We start from the raw sequence: 19,308 nt of genomic DNA on the forward strand, positions 1-19,308 counted from the left end.
TAATTTATTTAATCGGATAACAAAAAATAAAAAAAAATGTACAAAAAAATTAAAATAATGTGTGAAACTCAGCTCAAATAAATAAATAAACTTCAGGATCATTGAATGAAATCACTCACCGTGTAGTCACCTAATATTCCGTCTCACACTCTTAAAATTTTCTTTCTTTAAGCAACTCGTATATCTCTCACCACATTGCATGTCACACCACTCATGGAAAACAGAGTTGACCGTTAAGGTTACACTACATAAGCTAAAGCTTGATGCTACCTTGCACTCAAAAGAAACAACGGTGACAAGTAACAAACTCCAAATGACTCAACAACTACGATCGAATCACATAGGATAAGCTTTGATTATTTTTGTACTCAGAAGTTCAATCTTTTCTGCATCAAGGATAACATTTGATTTAATTCCCAAAAAAAAAAAAAAAAAAAAAAAACATTTGATAACATTTGAGGCTTCCCGATCTAATTCTTTATGTATTGATTGAAGGTTGTAATTCCTAAATTAAACTATAGGAGCTTGACACCTTGCGGGGACCGAGGGGTCCTTCTAACCTAGACTTGGTTCTTACTAATCGCTCTAAGGAGGAAGAAAACTTGTGGTTGATGACTAAACTTGGAGGCCTTTGTCTTTTGTGCCCGCCTTGTGTGGATAAGAACATAAGACTACAATAGTAGTTCAACAACCAAATGTAATGAGTAGTTTAACTCGCGTAATCTTTCAATATCATTCTTTTTGCTTGTTAGTCTTATAATTTCACCTCTGGTACTGATTTTGTTACGTCTTCAATAGTATAACACCGATTTTCTTCAACCCAACAAAACAAAATGGATAAATGCTTTGCACGTTTCGGCAAAAAGATTATTCAAAACAAGAGAGAGAAGAATATCAAATGATTTGATTGGTGATCTACAGAACGGACATGGCATGAGGAAATACTAATTTATAAATTTATGGCAAAATAGGTATATGCTGCAATAGGTCAATGAAAACTCAATAAATTGGAAAAGCGTAGTCAAGTACTGTTTTGGCCCTTCTCCCCCTTGGCAGGATCAGTAGTATCTGACCCAGTAAGTAGTGCCTTCTCAACATCTTCCTCCACTTCCTCCACCTGCAATTAAATATATGAGACATCATATCACCATTCACCAATAATGCACCAATATTGTACTTATGAACTACATACAAAGTGGCAAAATGTTTTTAAAAATCCAAAACAAATAAGTAAAATTTTGTGATGGAGTAGTAATTAATCATGGAAGTTGATTTTCACACACTTTTTAGTCCGTTACACATTTTTCTTTATTTGTGATCATGAATAAATCAAACGAAAATAATAGATATAATTGCACAAAGTGAGTGAAAGGAGAAAAGAATATGTTTATCATTTCCCTTAATTATTCACCTTATGAATGACGTCCTTGGCTAGCTCAGCTTTCTTGACTGCTTCCTCAGCAAGATGTTCAATGGACTCCATTGCGTCTCTAAGCTTGGCATCCTCAGGAAGCTTGTCTTCTACTTGCTCAGCCACCTTCTCTACTTCCTCAGCTAACTCTTCCACCACCTCCGCCACAGATTCCACTGTGTCTACTGCCGTGTCCACCTTGCCTAATTAAATCACCAAATTTAATCATCCCTAGAAGCTTAATAATCTAGGGAATAGAAATAGCGAAAATAATATAATGGAAAATTAATGATAATTAGGCTTGGAAATGTACTTTTAAGGGCCAGCAAGGGTCCCCATTTGTGTCTCAAAGAAGGTATTATGATTGTCAACATTAATCCCACAATCCAGTTTTTCCTGCAGGAAGGCCAAAAGCACCAGAGTCAATATGAAAGAGGTGCTGATTAATATTGCCACCGTGTGACAAGAAGTAAAGTTATATAGAACACAACTATTTCCCCTTCCCTCAGTGTAGATTAATTTAAAGTAAAATATCGTACGGATCATAAAGATCACAACTAATAAACCGAATCATGGGAAAAAAAAATTAATAACCTCACCAAGAAGATAATGGAGAATCATCAGCAGAAAGTTGAGCATCTGGTTGAGATTTATCTGATGCATGAGTCACCCTTTAACCACAGCCAGTTTTTGTGACAATTTAGATACGCAATAAGTGAAAGATTTATGCAGAAAAAGATATGCTCAAAATATGTATAATACTAGTGAACTGAAGCTTACAAGGTGACTAGTTTCTGATGATTTCTTCTGATCGATTGATGATCACATGGGATTTTGGTGAATGATGATCTTTGATATGCAAAACTGGTATGGAGGAGTTGGGACTTGTGGAGGATAGGCATGTAAGGGTACTGGAAGATATTGATGGTTGCCATAGATCAATTCCAAAAGGAGCTTTTCTAAGAAGAGGGAAGAACAAAGAAAAGGAAGAATACAGATTAGTTAACACAGCACCTTTTACAAGACAAGAAACTCTTCTTTGAAGGGAAAAAATAATGAAACGGTGCGAGTTATTATTTTTTTTAATTATGGGGGATAGATGAGGATGTTTTTGGGATCTTGTTTGTGAGGATCCCTAAAATTACTTTATTGTGTCTATTCATCAAGTACATCGTGTGATTAATTTTCATCATATACTATTTGTTCTTAATTTTAAATAAAAAGTTCAAAATAATCGAACACCAATAGCTTTCAAAGAACACTCCAAATCAAGCAAATTGAAAATCTTTTAGCCATTAAGAGCGTGGTGATTCAGTATTTAATCAAATTAGTCACCATCCGTGACTTAGAAAAAAAAGTGGTATTCTGCTGATAAAACGATTAGGCAAAAGATAAAAGTAATTGGTAGCTACTATCTAGTTCAGTATGAGCTAATAATATTTCAAGGGACTAGAATCTTTCATGTAAAGGACAGAGCATTTTCACATTGCCCCCATAAAAGTAGTGGAAGAGAGAAAATGATAGATATGGACCATACCATAGAAAATTTAGTACAAAGGGCCCCTTGTCCATCAGAATTAGGTAAGAACAGTGTATATATCCATAATTCATATTTTAATTCGAATAAGCACATGGATACCATGTGGGATAATGATAAAGTGGTTTTCGTATTTAATATTAATAATGCTTAGAAGACTAAATTTGTACACATAATTTTAGAAACGAAAGGATATGGAAGCTGAAGATTGATTTATGACTTAAACTTTGTTTAACGTGCTCATTTCTATTGGTGATACATCATTTAGTTTGTAAATTTTGTCTTTAAATTTGGTTTCTCTAGCAGTATTCATAAATACCCAGAAGCTTTGTTTTTTTTTTTTTAACAAAAAAATATAATATATTTGCACTAAGAACTGTGCTATTCGTGCGAAGCCGCTATTATAATAATTTGGTATCATAAATTGAACTTAAAACATCTTATTTACAAATAAAAAAATTCTTTATATATAAAGCTAACAACTCCTTTTGGGGTCACAAGTTTCACCACAAATTTTTGGACAAAAATGCTCCCAAAAGAAAAAAATTTCAAAAGCAACCCAAAATAATGCAGGGGTATTTTCATCATTTTAACATTTTTTTTAATAATTAATTATTTTTGTATAGTTTTTTTATTTTTTTTTATTTTTTATTTTTTATTTTTTATTTTTTATCTCACAATAGGCTAACAATAATGTGATTCAATCAGTTGTTCAGTAAATATTATTTTTTTTCTATTTTTAAACACGTTAAAAACATCTTAAGAGAAGTGTAATGCTGATTATAAAAAAGGTATTTCGCATGCGCATAATAATGTGATTAAATTAGTTGTTAAATGATTGTTTTTTTTTTCGAACAAATGATATTATCTACACTAAGGGGGAGGGGGTGGGCTTAGCCTCATAATGGACTAGAAATAATGTGATTCACTCAGTTGTTTATTAAATATTATTTTATCTATTCTTAATGTAAATTCAATAGAATGTAGATGGAAATTGAAAAACCGATTTTATTATTTGAATTCAGTTGCTTTGATTGGTTTGTCTCGTTTTTTCTAGCATGATCTAAGATTTTTTTTATTTACTTATTTGACTTTCCTTTTGTCAATTCATGCATATAAATATATTTAAAATGTGTAAGTAGAACGAAGCATGCCGTGATTCAAAAATGTCTTCTGCACACGTATGAGCACGTGCATGAACGGTAGTATTACTAAAACACACTTTTAAAAGCCTACATATCTAAAGTTACTCTTGAAATTTGGTAGCAGTTATATGACTGGAAGTCAATGCATATTCAGTCCTTAGATTACACCATCCCACTATTTACAATTTTCTTATATAAGCGTTACTAAAATATGAAATCTAAGCACATGACCTCAAGTGCAAATTTACTGTTTTTAACAATTTGAGCTATATATCATTTGCTCTTCATCGCAATTAAAAGATGAAATTTATATCATACATGTACCAGTCAAACACAGAATAGTTCATTAACATCAGTTCATTACTCTTAACATGAAAGTTGGTTTCATAACAATATTAATTCACGAACTCATCTTAATATCATATATGTGCCAGTCAAACATAGAATAGTTCATTACTCTTAACATGGAAGTTGGTTTCATAACAATATTAATTCATGAATACAACTAAAAAGAATTTTGCCTTATTTGGAGGGGACTGAACTGTAAGGATCCAGTTGTTTTCTTCTATGGACTACAAAACTCAAACTTTACCCAATTTTTTTTTATTTTTTATTTTTATTCTTCTGTAGTTACTTGTACATTTGGCTCGTCACCAACATCTTTGGTCTTCTCCTGCTTTATTCAGTGCTGACTCCATTAGGTCTCCCACTTGAACTTTTAGTGGCTTCCACCTGCACTTATTTTTAGACAAGAACTAGTTGAGCTATAGCCAACTTGATTATGATGTAAATCAAACGGTGGAGGATTGAAGATAAAAATGAATGGCAAAAATCCCGCAACAAGAAGAATAATGCCTTGCAAATTTGAACTTCGGTGTTTGATTTGGGCTCATTACCCGCTGTTTCAAAGAGAACAAGTCCAACTCACTACATTTTGTGATATAGTTTTTCTGGCAGAGTTCTATCATAATATCATTTACTATGGAAACAGCATTCTAAGATTTTATGACATATTCGGTATTTTGATAATTGTTTAATTTGTTCTTATTTGAACCATTGGAAAGTCTAGGGTTAAGAGGCATCTATAAACCACATTTAGGATGCTATGGTTTGTGTATCTTTTGCACTATCAATCAATAAAAACTTCGATTTTTCCTCATGTTTTCTATGTGGATTCTACTTTACTTGTCCTTTAAGGGTATTGTTCCATACCCTCTCTTTGTCACATTGTGCCAAGTAGCACTTAAAGAAGGGATTCGCCCTGTTACCGAGTAGATTTTTTATGCCATTGTTGCTTAGTAATGACTCTCGAGAGGAGAGTGCATGAACTGGCAAACCTGATTGACTGAATAAGCGATATCCGGTCGAGTAAATGTCAAATATTGAAGGGCCCCAACAATACTCCGATAAAGGCCTGAATCTAGAAAGGGAGGACTGCCATGATTGAGTAGCTTGTGGTTTGGATGACAAGGAGTAGTACAAGGCTTGCTATCCAACATGTTGGTCTTCTTGAGTAAATCAGAAACATATTTGGATTGATGCACAAATAAACCAAGAGGCTGATATTCAATTTGAAGACCTAGGAAATAATGAAGAAGTCCTAAATCCTTCATATCAAATTCACTAGTCAACTGATGTATCACAGCTTGAACTTTAGTCTCATCATCACCACTGAGAATTATATCATCAACATACAATAATAAGACAACCACAGATTGTTCATCATGCTTCACATATAAAGAAGGATCAGCATAGGAAGACTGGAAACCCAAGGTAAGAAGAAACCTGGTAAAACGTTCATTCCAAGCTCGAGGGGCCTGTTTAAGGCCGTAGAGAGACCTGTCCAATTTGCACACAAGTTCCGGGTGATCCGGATCAATAAAGCCTTGGGCCTGACACATATACACCTCTTCATCAAGAAAACCATGCAGAAATGCGTTTTTAACATCAAGCTGTTTTAATCTCTATCCTTTAGTTGCAGCTAAAGATAACATGAGCCGGACTGTGGTTGGCTTAACCACAGGACTAAAGGTTTCATAATAATCAAGACCTGCTTCTTGGGAAAAACCTTTGGCCACCAACCGGGCCTTGTATCGAGCAACTGTACCATCATGATTGGTTTTGACCTTGTAGATCCATTTACAACCAACCAAATTCTTGTTAGGTGGAAGAGGAACCAACTGCCATGTTTTCTGTTTAACCAAGGCTGCCATTTCTTCGTCCATGGCAGTCCTCCACTCAATAGACTTGGCTGCAGCTATGAAAGATTGTGGTTCTTTGACAGAAGACACATGAACCTGAGCAAGAAGGACCTTTTTCTTGAAAATGCCAGACTTTGACCTGGTTTGCATCGGATGAGTAAGAATCTGAGACACTGAAACAGGTTGTAGTTCGGAGACTTGAGAAACAGTGACATCAGGATGAATGTCAGACTGTTCCACTGATGGGGAACATGTATCCACAGAGGAAGACGTGGAAGCAGGGACAAGATCACCATTTCTTGAAGGGGAGGACTGAGTAACATCATGATTGGCAGACATATGGGGAGGTATAAAATTAACAGAGGGAAAGGGAATAGGAATAAGAGAGGGATGCTGAAAAGTATTAGGATGAGGAACCGGAGAGTGGGACACATGTGATCGTGAACTAGATGAATGCATTGATACACTGGGAAAATTATCCTCATCAAAGACAACATGCCTAGAGACAATGAGCTTATGATCTTTAATATCATAACAAATATACCATTTGTAGTGAGCTGCATACCCTAAAAATATGCACTGTGTGGTTTTTGGGGCCAGCTTATTTGGTCTATATGGTTTCAAAGTAGGATAGCAAGCACACCCAAACACCTTGAGATGATCAAGGCGAGGTGGAGAGTGATACAATACTTCAAAAGGAGATTGCATTTTCAAGACAGGAGTAGGCATTCGATTAATAAGATAAGTGGCTGTGGCACAATCATGAAACCAAAATTTAGAGGAAAGGGATGCTTGCTGAAGTAGGGTGATTGCAGTCTCAACTAGGTGTCTATTTTTTCTTTCAGCCAACCCATTCTGTTCAGGAGTGTAAGGAAAGGACATTTGATGCAAAATGCCTTTGGTTTTGAGAAACTTTTGAAAAACAGACCCAACAAATTCCCCACCACCATCACTTTGCAACACTTTGATATTAATAGAGAAGAAATTGTGAATGAAAGCATGAAATTGAATGAAAATATCACAAACTGCAGCTTTATTTATCATGGGAAAAATCCATGTATATCGGGTACACTCATCGACAAAGGACACATAATATCTATGACCTTCAATAGACATGACAGGTGCAGGTCCCCACACATCCGTGTGTATGACTTCAAAGGGTACATTGGATTTGGCTGCTACTAATGGAAACGGCAATTTGGTAAACTTGCCTTTCAAACACGAAATACATGTTTGAGGTATGGAATTACAAGGAAAGGAAATAGCTGACTTACGAAGAGCTAACTGAACTATAGAATTGGTTGGGTGACCCAATCTGCAATGCCAAAGAGAAGTATGCACTTTCTGTCCAAGATATGCTGTAGGTTGAAGTGTGGATGGTTTGAACAAGGGAAGAGGGTAAACGACATTGTTACTCAGTCCATGGAAGAGTACTTTGTTGGTGACCTTGTCCTGTATACACACAGAAAATTCATCAACAATACAGCGACAGTTATTGTCTTTGCATAACTGATACATAGAAAGTAAATGTTGAGATAGATGCGGAACACAAAGCACGTTGTTTAACTGGAATTTATGAGAAGGAGTAGGAATACAAGATTGCCCTATATGAGAAATAGGTAAACCTTCTCCATTAGCTCCAGTGACCAATTCATTAGATGGATATGAAGTAGAGGCTTGCAAATTGGACAACTCGGAGGTCATATGATTGGTGGCACCCGAGTCAAGCAACCAAAACTCTTGTTGTGGTGCAGAGGGAGAAGGATTGGTCCTTGCAGTAAAAGCCATAGGAGACTGAGCTTGTGGTGCCATAGATGAGTTGTTCATAGACTTAGAATTCATATGTTGCACAGGGTGAATCGGGGAACCAGACGGCTGAAACGGCTGAGAGTACATAGGCTGAGACATACCAGATGCCTGAAACTGCTGAGAGTACATAGGTTGAGACATTGCTGAATTTCCCCTATCAAAACATGTAGCCACAGTGTGACCCACTCGATTACATATTTGACAACCACGTTGAAAGCAATGAAGCGCAGAATGACCCTTTTTGTCACAAATCTGACAGATTAACAAAGGATTATAAGGTTGCACCGAAGATGATTGAGGGCTAACATTGTGAAAATGAGCTTGAGCCTGAACAGTTGTGGGAGAAGAACCCTGAAATCTAGCATTAAACTTCGGCCCTTTGCCTTTATTTTTGAAATTATTCCCCCTGAAATTATTATAAGTCCCAGATCCAGTTTGTGATACAAAAGCATACAGTCCTGGAAGAGGCAACTGCTGAAAATGGGTGTACTGAGGTACTTGACCCATATTAGGCATATTAGGCATTTGAACCAGCTGTGGCATATTAGGCATTGGAGCACCTTGCATCATTTGAGAACCAGGGAGATATTGATAAGTGGAAGAGTTAGTACCAGATGTCCCACCGGACTCATACACAGAACCTGAATTAGTGGCATACATTGCAGTCATCAGTGGCTGTTTAAAGCCCTCTTCAAGTGTTGCTTCTTCAGCCTTTAACTGCGACCTGAGTTCCTTCAAGGAAACAAGGTTTTCTCTCCCTCGAATAACAGCCTTTATAGTGTTGTACTCTGGTGGTAAACCTCTCAGAACAACAATAACAATGTCTTCATCAGACATGTTTACACCAACCGCAGCTAACTGATCTCTGCTATCTTTGATCCTTTGAAGATAAAGATCAATAGATTCAGCCCCTTTCTTAATGTTCTGTAAATCAATCTTCAGCTGTACAATATTCGTTCGAGTCATGCTAGAGAATCGTTCTTTCAAATTAACCCACATTTCCTTGGAACTTTGACAGCCGATAACACAGGATAAGGCAGCAGGTGACAAAGTGGCAGTAATGAGAGTCATCAAAGCTCTATCATGAATTTTCCAAACTTTGTAATCATCAGTTAGAGAGGAGGTATCAATCACAGTACCAGTAGCAGTTTCAATTGCATTATGTTGGGCAGGACAGGGAATAAACTCATCAAGAAATCCCATAATGCCATTGCCCTCCAAGAGCAATTCAATTTGAAAGTTCCAAGTAACATAGTTAGAATCATCTAACTTGACCGTAACAGTATTTCCAACACTCGGTATGAGGGAGGAAATAGGGGATTGAGTAAGAGCTAACTGTGCAGACGTCACCATGATTAAGCACCAACGAACAATTTTTGCAAGAACTGTAAGAAATCAATACTATCAACACCACAATCAACAATTAACTAGTCGAGATAAACGATCAACACCACAACCAACAGCAAGATTCACAAACATAAGCAAGAAATGAACAATCCTCAAGAAATTAACAACTTCACCGACAATCTTCGACAAATCAACAATCAACGATGCGCAACACTGTAATCCACACCAAGATTCTCAAACAGAAGCAAGAAATCAAGAACCGCAACTAATACCTTCAACCAAAACGACGAATGGCAATAGTCTCCAAGAAACCCCAAATGTTAGGGTTTGAGAAGGCAACCGACTATAACAAGAAGAAAACCGAGAGAACACTACCGAAAGAGCGACGAAAAGCGGAAGCACCGAGATCGGCAAGATCGTCAGACGACGGCGTCAGCCATGACCGGCGATGATACCATGTCAACAATGTATTTATAGGTAGTGTGCAGCAACAATGGAGGAAAAGTATCGAAGAGCCAAAGCAAACAGAGAGAGAAAGAGAGGAGGGAAACTTTCAATTGTTTTTCATTACTTACAATTGTGACCAACCTGTCTTATAAATACCACACTCTTAACTAACTCCACCAATACATTTGTGACACATGGCTATATCCTCCACACACACATATCACACACTTCTATCCTAACTTGCTCAACTCACTCAATTGTTGACAGCCTTGATTAATCGTATTCCTCAAACCAACTGTGATGATGAATAGGCGGTCCATGGTAAAAGGAGGCCCTCAACATAGAAATGCCTAAGAGGATAGCGAAAGAAAATCAGAGGAAGAACTTGCGTAGCCCATCGGAGCGTTGAAGAAGTGATGCAAGGTTTGGAAGGCTTGTCTGAAGTTGTAAATAATATATATGAGCTCTTTATGAAAGTTGTAGATGTCTTCAGTGAAATAAAAAAATAAAATATGTTTGTTGTGTTGAAGCAATCTAACCAAAAAATTAAAGTGTCTTAGGAACAAGAAAGTTTAACGTGATTGGTTGCCTGCCAAACAACAAAAGCACTTCTATAAAGTATAAAAGTACCTACTTAGTTGCTTGCCAACCAATAACTGTTTCTTTGTAAAAGCACTACTAACAAGAAGCAGTAGTGAGAAAAAATGCTTTATAGAGTAGCACTTTCAAACAAGTGCATAATTCGAAGTGTTTGTGGAGAAAAGTTGAAGCAATGGAATTTTGAATTTCCTCAAGTGAAGTTTGCCTAGAATAATGCTGTTCGTAGAGTCACAAGAAAGTCACCATTATGTATAGATTATACCTCAGTTTCTAACCATGTAGATGATTTGGTGAAGTTTTCAAATCGGACATGAGGTTGGCATAGTAGCAGAGCATATGGCGGATGATGTGCATACAACAAAAGAGGATATTAAAAGTTAGAGAATACCCACGCGAAGTACAAGGCTGCCGCGGATATAAGCGTGTGCGAGCACTTTCTCCTACAGCAGTGTGTTGTATAATTGGTTGCACAAACTCATGTGACCAAACAATTTCTGATTGGTTTTTATTTATTTATTTATTTTTATTTATTTTTTAACTAATACTTTATAAAGTTTACAATTTTGTTCATTTCAAGTAGTTTTTAAACTGCACATGGTTGAGATTGTTGATTACATCAGAGGCATTTGGATCTTAAAACGTCAGAAAGAGATCAAATTATGAAGATTTTTCTCAAATAGTGCAATTTTCAAGGCGATTATACAGAAGATAATGGCAATTGGTAGCTAAATTCAATGAGCTAGAGCTATTAGTAGTTCACAGGATGATGTACCGGAGAGATAGCCTTTCCAGCTTTCACATTTCTCCCTTTACCAAAACAAAAACAAAAAGTCTCCCTTACCAAACAAAAAGAAAAATTTTAACATTTCACCCATACTATTTATAGCGTGGCATGTAAATTATAGACACGGACCTCCTCCATACCAAAAGGATTCGTATGACATAAATACATAACTAGGGTAACTTTTTGTACTAATTCAATGATGTGTCACCAACAAGAAATAAGTACGTTAATTGACACTTAATTAGTAATCCAATTACTTATAACCATATCATTTGGTTTACAAATTTAGTTTAAAATTTTATCTTCCTAGCATTCCCCATTAGTTAAAGGTGGTGTTTCTTGTTTCCTTCGTCCCTCCTTAAAAAAAGCTGGTACTCATGAGTCATATTTAATTGCAGGCCCTAGGAGCTAGCTTTGTTTTATTTTGTTTTTAGGCTTATGTTTAGCTACGCCTCCCCCGTAATTCTATTTTGACCTCAATTTGCCTCATGTACTCAAAAGTTACAATTTTACTCTCTAAAACTCAAAATTATTTTCACTTTGACATGTAAATTCTCTTTTCCCTGAAACGTATAGGTCGCCTTTTGAAACACATGTGGGACCCAACACATAATAAGACTATGTCATATGTATAATAAATTTGATTATAAATCTTTATTATGTGTTAACATTAAACAATTAAAGAATATTAAGTTCAGAATAAATTGAAGAGTTGAAACAAATAAAAAAGAAATTGAAGAGACTAGTGCACCCAAAATCAAACTGATGAATCCATATTATACTATATATTTTACCCTATTCTTAGTATCAATCACTATTCTAAAAATCCGCACCTAACGCCACCTAGACCCCGCCTAGGCACTTGGCGGTTGGCCACCGCCCTAATTAATGCCTAGGTGTTTGAAAGTTAAGAAATGATGCCTAGTCCTGCTAAGGCATCCGCCTAGACCGCATAGTCACCTACCTAACCCGCCTAGGTTGCGACTCATTTAGATAGAAAATAGATAACTTTCATTTTACATTTTATTTTATTTTTCAATAAATTGTAAGAGATTTGTTGAATTTTTAAATGAATACACATTATATGCATGTTCCTCATGTTTTCATTATGTTCTAATACTTCCTAATATATATGTCATTTTATTTTGTAGTTTATAATGAAATTATATATATTTTAAGTATAAACAGATACTTATTTACATGAAATATGATAGATTTATTTAATTCTGTCTAGTCCACCTAGGCGTTAGGCCCTAACTCGCCGCTTGACTAGCGCCTAGCATCTTTTAGAACCTTGGTATTAATTTAGTGGTTATTTTGTGAGAATTTTGATACTATGAATTGTATTTTCAATATAGGACTTTTGATTTCCGCTGGGCCAAAACGTGGTCAAACGAATGAATTTTAGAGTGATTCTAATTGAAGGATGTTCGTGTGTTTCTCAGCTTGTTTGTATCAAAGTTTCTAATTTTTCTACCATGCAATTTATTTATGGCAATGAAATAAAGGAGTAGCATGCAGTATTGTCAATGTGATGTTTTGGGCTTATTTGGGCTTTTTGGACTCTAAGATGATGTCTTCTGGATTTAAGGCCTTCTTCAATTATGTTCGGCACATCTCAAGCTTTAATTCAAATCGTTTTGGACCTGTTTTGAAGCCTTGAAGATCCAGAAACGTGGGATTCTTTACGAATGGGCAGATTTCCCAAAGTTAGAATATGAATGTATTTCCTAGTTATCTTATTCTATTATGTTTCCTAGTTTTTAGAACACCTTTTCTAGTAAGGATTTTATTTTGTAGTAGTATAAATAAGCCTATTTAGCCCTTAGGGTTTTTGGAACGCATTACTTTAGAAAGGCACTACTTTGGAGAATTCTGCTTAGAGAGCTTTTGACAATTCAAGTTTATTTTCAACGTGTTTTCTATCCATGTTCTTAATAATATTTTGTTTTATGATTGTTAGTAACTAATTTCCGCCTGCTAGGGCAAGGCCACAAGCCTTAGCAAGAACATGTAGTCTCTTTTCAATTTGTTTATAATATTATGCATGTAGGTTTTGAATTATTAATCACCGTGTTTGAAACTATGTACTTGTCTTGATGATTGGCCACCATTAGGATATTTAGAAAAGTAATTCAATGCAATTTTGAAGGAGGGTTGTCCCTAAAATTGACTAAGGCTTCTTGTAGTTAATATGTGTAACCTCTTAGGATGAACGACATGATTGCATAGTTTTCCAAAAGGTTTTCACAAAACTTAATGATTCTTGCATATTCATATTCGATCTGGACACTACAGACGAGTTGCATGTTTGATATATGTTTTATGTTGGAGGTTTCAAGTAGAACATAATTTAGGAAAACCTAAACTTTAAAATATGCATGTGTAGGTCATAATTAATTAGAAGAACTATGTATGATTGTTAAGGTGATGGCGGAACCCTAGTACTTAAATAGATTTTCAAAATTATTTTCTTTTGTTTTCTTTACTTTCCCAATTTATTTAATTGTTTTTAATTAAATTCGTTTTTAATATTTTAGGTCATAAAATCTAGGGTTGAGTTCGGTCCAAATCGGTTCGATTTTTTGCCAAAACACAAACCAAACTGAAATTTCGGTTCTGTTCATTTTTTTTTCGGTTCGTTTTTTTCCGTTTGGGTTTCGGTTTTTTTTTTTTTTTTTTTTTTTTCAAAAATTGAAATCTTAAATTTTAACATCTCCAACACAATCATAACATAAATATTCCAACTAGAATCAAAGACAATGAAAATAAACATTTAAAGTTCAACTAGAATTACAACCATAAAGGTTTTTTTTTTTAATATTTTGGGTTTAAAGTTTAACTGTAAATAGATTTCTTTTTAGAAAAGTAAAATTTTCTACCATTTTCTTCACACCTCAACTCTTAACTATGAATAATATAAAGAGCTGGTATAGGTTGGTGGACATGAGCTGAATTATTTTATCACGATAGTACGAACAATGAGAGCATTATCATACTCTAACCCACTTTGAACCAACGAGGGTCATATATTGATTATGCTCTCTTTGTATGTATTATCGATCATTTAGTAATGTAATTTACTATTTAGTCGGCAGAAGTAATATCAAAAGGGAAAACACTTGATCAAAACCAATACCTGATCACTGCATATAACAATAAGTAATGAAGTACCGAATAAGCTTACAAATACTTAAAGCAAGAAGCCAGATTAAACAAGAATAAATAATTAACAGTACCGTGTCAGGAGTTAGCACCATTTTGGTATCACTATTTTAGGTCTTGCTTTTTTATACGACCTCTTCCTTGTAGTTATAGGAAAAGTAGCAGATGCATTTGGAATTTCTAATTTTGGGCAACACATTGGACTTACAAATTGGGTTTAAAAAATAATACCCAAAATAAATAATTAAATAAATAAAAATAAATAATTAAATAAATAAAAATAAAAAATATTGATTTAATTAATTGGGTTCGGTTCGGTTTCTAGATCACTAAAACCGAACCGAACCAAAGCAAAAGAATTCAATTCGGTTCGGGTTTTTCAATTCGGTTCGATTTTTTCGGTTTCGGTTTTATTCGGTTTTCGGTTTTTTTTCGGTTTTCGGTGTTTTGGACCCACCCCTAATAAAATCAACATTTTCTGAACTTTGTTTTCAAATAATTAATTAAGATTTGGTTTTATATAAATCATTCATTCAATCTGTGTGGAAAAGACATTACTAGAGCCAACTATACTACGATTACCTTGTACTCTTGCAAGTATTTTTAAGTATTTTTATCCGTACTTTTGTAGGTGGTAAAAATCCTATCGCAAACCCACTAAGAAATTAACAAATCTAAGGCAATGTAGAGCGAATTTTGAGTTTTATAGAAACGGCTTTCAATTTTAAGGGGGCAAAATGGGATCAAAATCAAGTTTCACGGGACAAAATGAAGCGAACTATGAGTTTCAAGAAGTAAGATAACAAATTATGAGTTACAATGAGCAAAATAAGGTTAAAATCGAGTTTTAGAGGATGTAATTAAAAAGAAGCTTTTATTACATTACAAATCTAAAGGTTACTCTTAAATTCGAACAGTGATAGGACTAAAAGTCAAATGTACCAAAACCAATAGAAATAAATAAATAAAACCAATCGAAAAATAATAAAATAAATGATGAACACAATATTTACGGTTAGGGTTGACTAAATTATAAGGATCCAGCTAATTCATCCCTTATTTGAAAACCTCATACATGACATGTGTATCACTGGATTTTCTTTTCCGTAGCTACTTGTACATTTGATTCATCGCTAACATCTTTGGTCGCATTTCCTACATTATCCATAGCTGACTCAAAAAAGTCTTCCACCTGATCTTCTAGTGCTTCCGCCTGTGCATTGTTCAGGAAAAAAAACTAGTTAATTATTAGCCACTACTAAGTATAAATTAGTGTGCTGTATAGAAATTGACGTCAATTAATTAATTTTTATTATGCAAATTAAACTAATTACCTTCTCAATTAGCTGGTCTGCAAGGTGTGCATCTTTGGCTACTTCTCTGGCTATTCTTTCAACTACTTCAGAAGCAGCCCTAAACTTTCCATCAGCTGGAAGATGATCACCTATTTCATCTGCCACTTCCTCCACTTTTTCTGCCACCTTTTCTACCACCTCCACCACTGCTTCAACATTGTTTACAACCATGTCCACCTCCTCTGCACAGTCAAATTCAAACCAATTTTTTTTTTTATCAGAAAAATATGGTATAATCAAGGGATTCTTAAAAGTACTTGGTCTCTTACAAGGAATGTTTTATTCGATTTTATCTCCATAAAATTTGAAATCAGGACCTGCGCTTACAATACTTACTCTTCAATTGTAGCAAAGGCCCCCATTTGTGCCTCCAAAAAGGTATAATTACTGAGAATACCATCCCTATCATCCAGCCTCTCCTGTTCAAATTATCAAATGACATGTTTATCGTATAAATATATGGGGGTTTTGAACATTAGTTCTGGCAAAAGATTAAAATTTAAAAAAAAACCTGATGCTAGATCAAATATTCAATTTAATCCCTTGAGTGTACTTTTATCAAAATTTACATTCAGTTTTTGTTATTTAATGTGTATTTTTATTTAATCTCTCCATATTAAATTTAATTTTATTAATATGCGCATATTTAGTTTTTTTAATTAGAAATGAACGTAAATGAGAAAATATTAAAAGAAATTTGTGATACAAAAATATATAAATACATAAGTGTACATAAATGATTGTGCCAAAATATATAAAACTGACTTTTTTGTACTGAAATATTTGTACCTACATGATTAATTGTACTGAAATATATTATAATGAACTTAAATGTATGTACCGAAATATATTATATTGAATTAATATACCTAAATGTCAATATCGAAATGTATGTACAGAAATGTACATCCCAAAATGGTATGTACCACAATGTACGTACCTATTTGTCAATACCTAAAATGTATGTACCTAAATATCAATACCTAAATGTATTTACCAAAATATAATATATTGAATTAATGTACCAAAAAGTCAATACTCAAATGTGTGTACCAAAGTGTAAGTAATGAAATGCATTATATTGACCGAAATGCATTATATTGAATCAATGTAACTACATGTTTGTACCGATGGATATACCAAAATATTCAAATGTATTAATTAATGTACCTAAATGAAGAACATACAAAATTGTTATCGGAATATATATTATGAAAAAATTAGTTGCCTAAATGTAGACATTAAAATATATTATGATGAATGAAATAAAAATTAAATTTAAATGTAATTAATACATTAAAATAAAAAAAAAAGATAAATAAAACAACAAAATATAACTAATAAATGATATGATTAAATGTGCTAGGGACTAAAATTGGATTTTAATCTTACATATGGTTATAATCTAAAACTCATCTTTTTTAAGGATTAAAATGAAGTTTTCTATAAATATATTAGTTGCAAAAAAGAAACAGATCATAAAAGGAATCAATGACAAATAAAAGGTCTGGTTGCTAATTACCAAGAGTTTGAATGCTCTACAGAAGGACTTTGATCTCCAGGTGATGTAGAGCTACTGCATATAATCTTATTCCGACATGGTTGGCTGCTAATTAGAGACAATAATGCAGGGTTGCTTCTGATACCTTGTTGGCATTTCCATGTTGATGATGATGAAAATGGTTGAACTACTACTCCAGGACGCTTCACAAAAACGCAACCGCCGGCCGATCGACTTAGATCAATTGATGTTGTGATTATTGACATTCGTTCTTCTCCTGATCACTCGTCCTCCGATTAACAGTCCAAAAATGATTTATATCTCTCAAATTTGTTGTATGATGGAACTTTTTGTTAATGAGAGGCTTATATAGTTAATATTTGTTCAATGTGAAAAAGTAGTCGAGGAAAGCACAAAGAAATATTCCAAGACCAGTACGAAACCGATGACTTTGTCTACGTACAAAGCTCCATGGTCAACTTGAGTTTCCCTCGTCTTTTTTACTTTAAACCAACGTGTAAAATCTTGTATTCATTTATTTAACAAAACATAATTGGTCAGCTTTTGTACAGAATTCCTCTTATGTCCCTGTTTAACTAGTTAATATATTCTAGAAGTCATAGGTTTGAGTGACCTTATAAGCACTTCATAGGAAAATAAACTCGTTACAAATAATGCTTTGCCTTGATCCGCAATATCCGATTCCAATTCCAGCTAGACGCTGAGATGGATTGATAGGTTTTGGAAGGCTGTCAAGCAATTTGATAATACGTAAAGACAAAATATTTGGTTAAATAACGTCACTACCTTGTAAAATGGAAAACACGTTTACACCGCTCATATTTAAAATTATAATTGTTAGCATTTCTAAGAAAATCTCTGAATTTTTGTTAAACTATAATGATTTTAAATTGTCATCTCCAACAACACGCTTTATTTTAATAAATTTTGAACATTTCATTATTAACAATTCAAACCTAACCCGCTCATTTTCTAAACAATCTTCTCTCTTCCCATTTTTCTTGCTTGAGGGTTCACCGTTAAGTTTTTATTTTTATTTTTTAATATCTAACTGATGAATAGTTGCCTGTAGATTTAAAAATGACTCTCAGTTGTACCATAATAGAGACTCTTTTATAGAGTCTGTCGAATATGTGTTTTTTTTTTTTTTAATTTATTTTTTTTAAAACAATTTTAGTTGTTTTATAACATCTTTTAAAATATAAAACAAGAACGCGCAATTATTGGAATATAATAAGACCACTTGCATTTGGTCTTTTCAAATAATAGTAAAATTACAAATACGAGAAAACAAGTATAATGCTAAAAACATTTCATGCTTAATTGGTGCACAAATTATTTAGTGAGAGAAAACGACCATTCTTCAAACCCACTATTGAAACATCCAGTTGTTCAGAATGTAGTCGGTCATTGATTTCTAATCGCTATGTCCGCAAAATATGATCAATATGTTGTTTATGTTTAACTCTAATCGGTTGTTATTTAAATTTAAATTCTAATCATTTAAGAAACGTTCTTTAATTAACTCAAAATTCAAATACCTAAAATGTTGGTGTTCACTTGCGAGAAGAAAAAACAGTTTGAACTTTCAAATCTACTTTGGGCATAAAGCAATCAAACAGACGAATTTTTGAGTAATTCCAATTGGAGCGGATTTGTGAGTTTTTCAAGATTATTGTGTCAAAATTTTAAATTTTTATTCTAGACCATTTGACCGTTTTGAGTATTTTGAAGATCAAGATAACATATTTTAAAGGAATCTTCCTTCCTTCCTTCCTTCCTTCTCAGAATTTGAAAATAAAACATTTTGAGTTAGAGAAGGGTTACTTGTTAGTCAACTTTTACTACCTACTACATACAATCCATCACATGTCACCTACATTTTCTCTCTCTCCTTTTTATCTTTTTTTATGTGTACTTTACCCTATGCAATTCACCTAATGAGAAGAACAAAGATCATCTCTGGATCTTCTTTGTGAGGATCT

At 34.0% G+C, this 19,308-nt stretch overlaps 2 protein-coding genes across 2 annotated transcripts; both read right to left on the reverse strand.

The window, feature by feature from the left end:
• Positions 1-884: 884 nt before the first annotated feature.
• Positions 885-2,530, reverse strand: LOC137735299 (uncharacterized). The gene is made up of 5 exons (XM_068474715.2): positions 2,192-2,530; positions 2,011-2,082; positions 1,725-1,807; positions 1,412-1,614; positions 885-1,117 (listed from the first exon to the last, which is right to left on the reverse strand). The coding sequence occupies exons 1-5, from the start codon at positions 2,344-2,346 to the stop codon at positions 1,022-1,024; spliced, it is 609 nt and encodes a 202-aa protein (XP_068330816.2). The 5' UTR covers positions 2,347-2,530; the 3' UTR covers positions 885-1,021.
• A 12,773-nt stretch (positions 2,531-15,303) lies between these two features.
• On the reverse strand, positions 15,304-17,672 carry LOC137724959 (uncharacterized). Its single transcript, XM_068463589.2, has 4 exons — positions 17,324-17,672; positions 16,138-16,220; positions 15,781-15,983; positions 15,304-15,659 (listed from the first exon to the last, which is right to left on the reverse strand). The coding sequence occupies exons 1-4, from the start codon at positions 17,566-17,568 to the stop codon at positions 15,534-15,536; spliced, it is 657 nt and encodes a 218-aa protein (XP_068319690.2). The 5' UTR covers positions 17,569-17,672; the 3' UTR covers positions 15,304-15,533.
• Between the last annotated feature and the right edge of the window lie 1,636 nt (positions 17,673-19,308).

The sequence above is a fragment of the Pyrus communis genome, chromosome 15 (assembly GCF_041283825.1).
Source record: "Pyrus communis isolate YQ-2024b chromosome 15, ASM4128382v1, whole genome shotgun sequence".
NCBI lineage: Eukaryota > Viridiplantae > Streptophyta > Magnoliopsida > Rosales > Rosaceae > Pyrus > Pyrus communis.

Coding starts and splice junctions, on each gene's coding strand:
- LOC137724959 (XM_068463589.2), bottom strand. CDS start 17,568: ATGTCAATAATCACAACATCAATTGATCTAAGTCGATCGGCCGGCGGT. Junction 15,984..16,137: donor GCCTTTGCTACAATTGAAGA/GTAAGTATTGTA, acceptor TTGACTGTGCAG/AGGAGGTGGACATGGTTGTA. Junction 15,660..15,780: donor CAGACCAGCTAATTGAGAAG/GTAATTAGTTTA, acceptor AACAATGCACAG/GCGGAAGCACTAGAAGATCA.
- LOC137735299 (XM_068474715.2), bottom strand. CDS start 2,346: ATGGCAACCATCAATATCTTCCAGTACCCTTACATGCCTATCCTCCAC. Junction 1,615..1,724: donor ACCCTTGCTGGCCCTTAAAA/GTACATTTCCAA, acceptor TGATTTAATTAG/GCAAGGTGGACACGGCAGTA. Junction 1,118..1,411: donor CCAAGGACGTCATTCATAAG/GTGAATAATTAA, acceptor ATTTAATTGCAG/GTGGAGGAAGTGGAGGAAGA.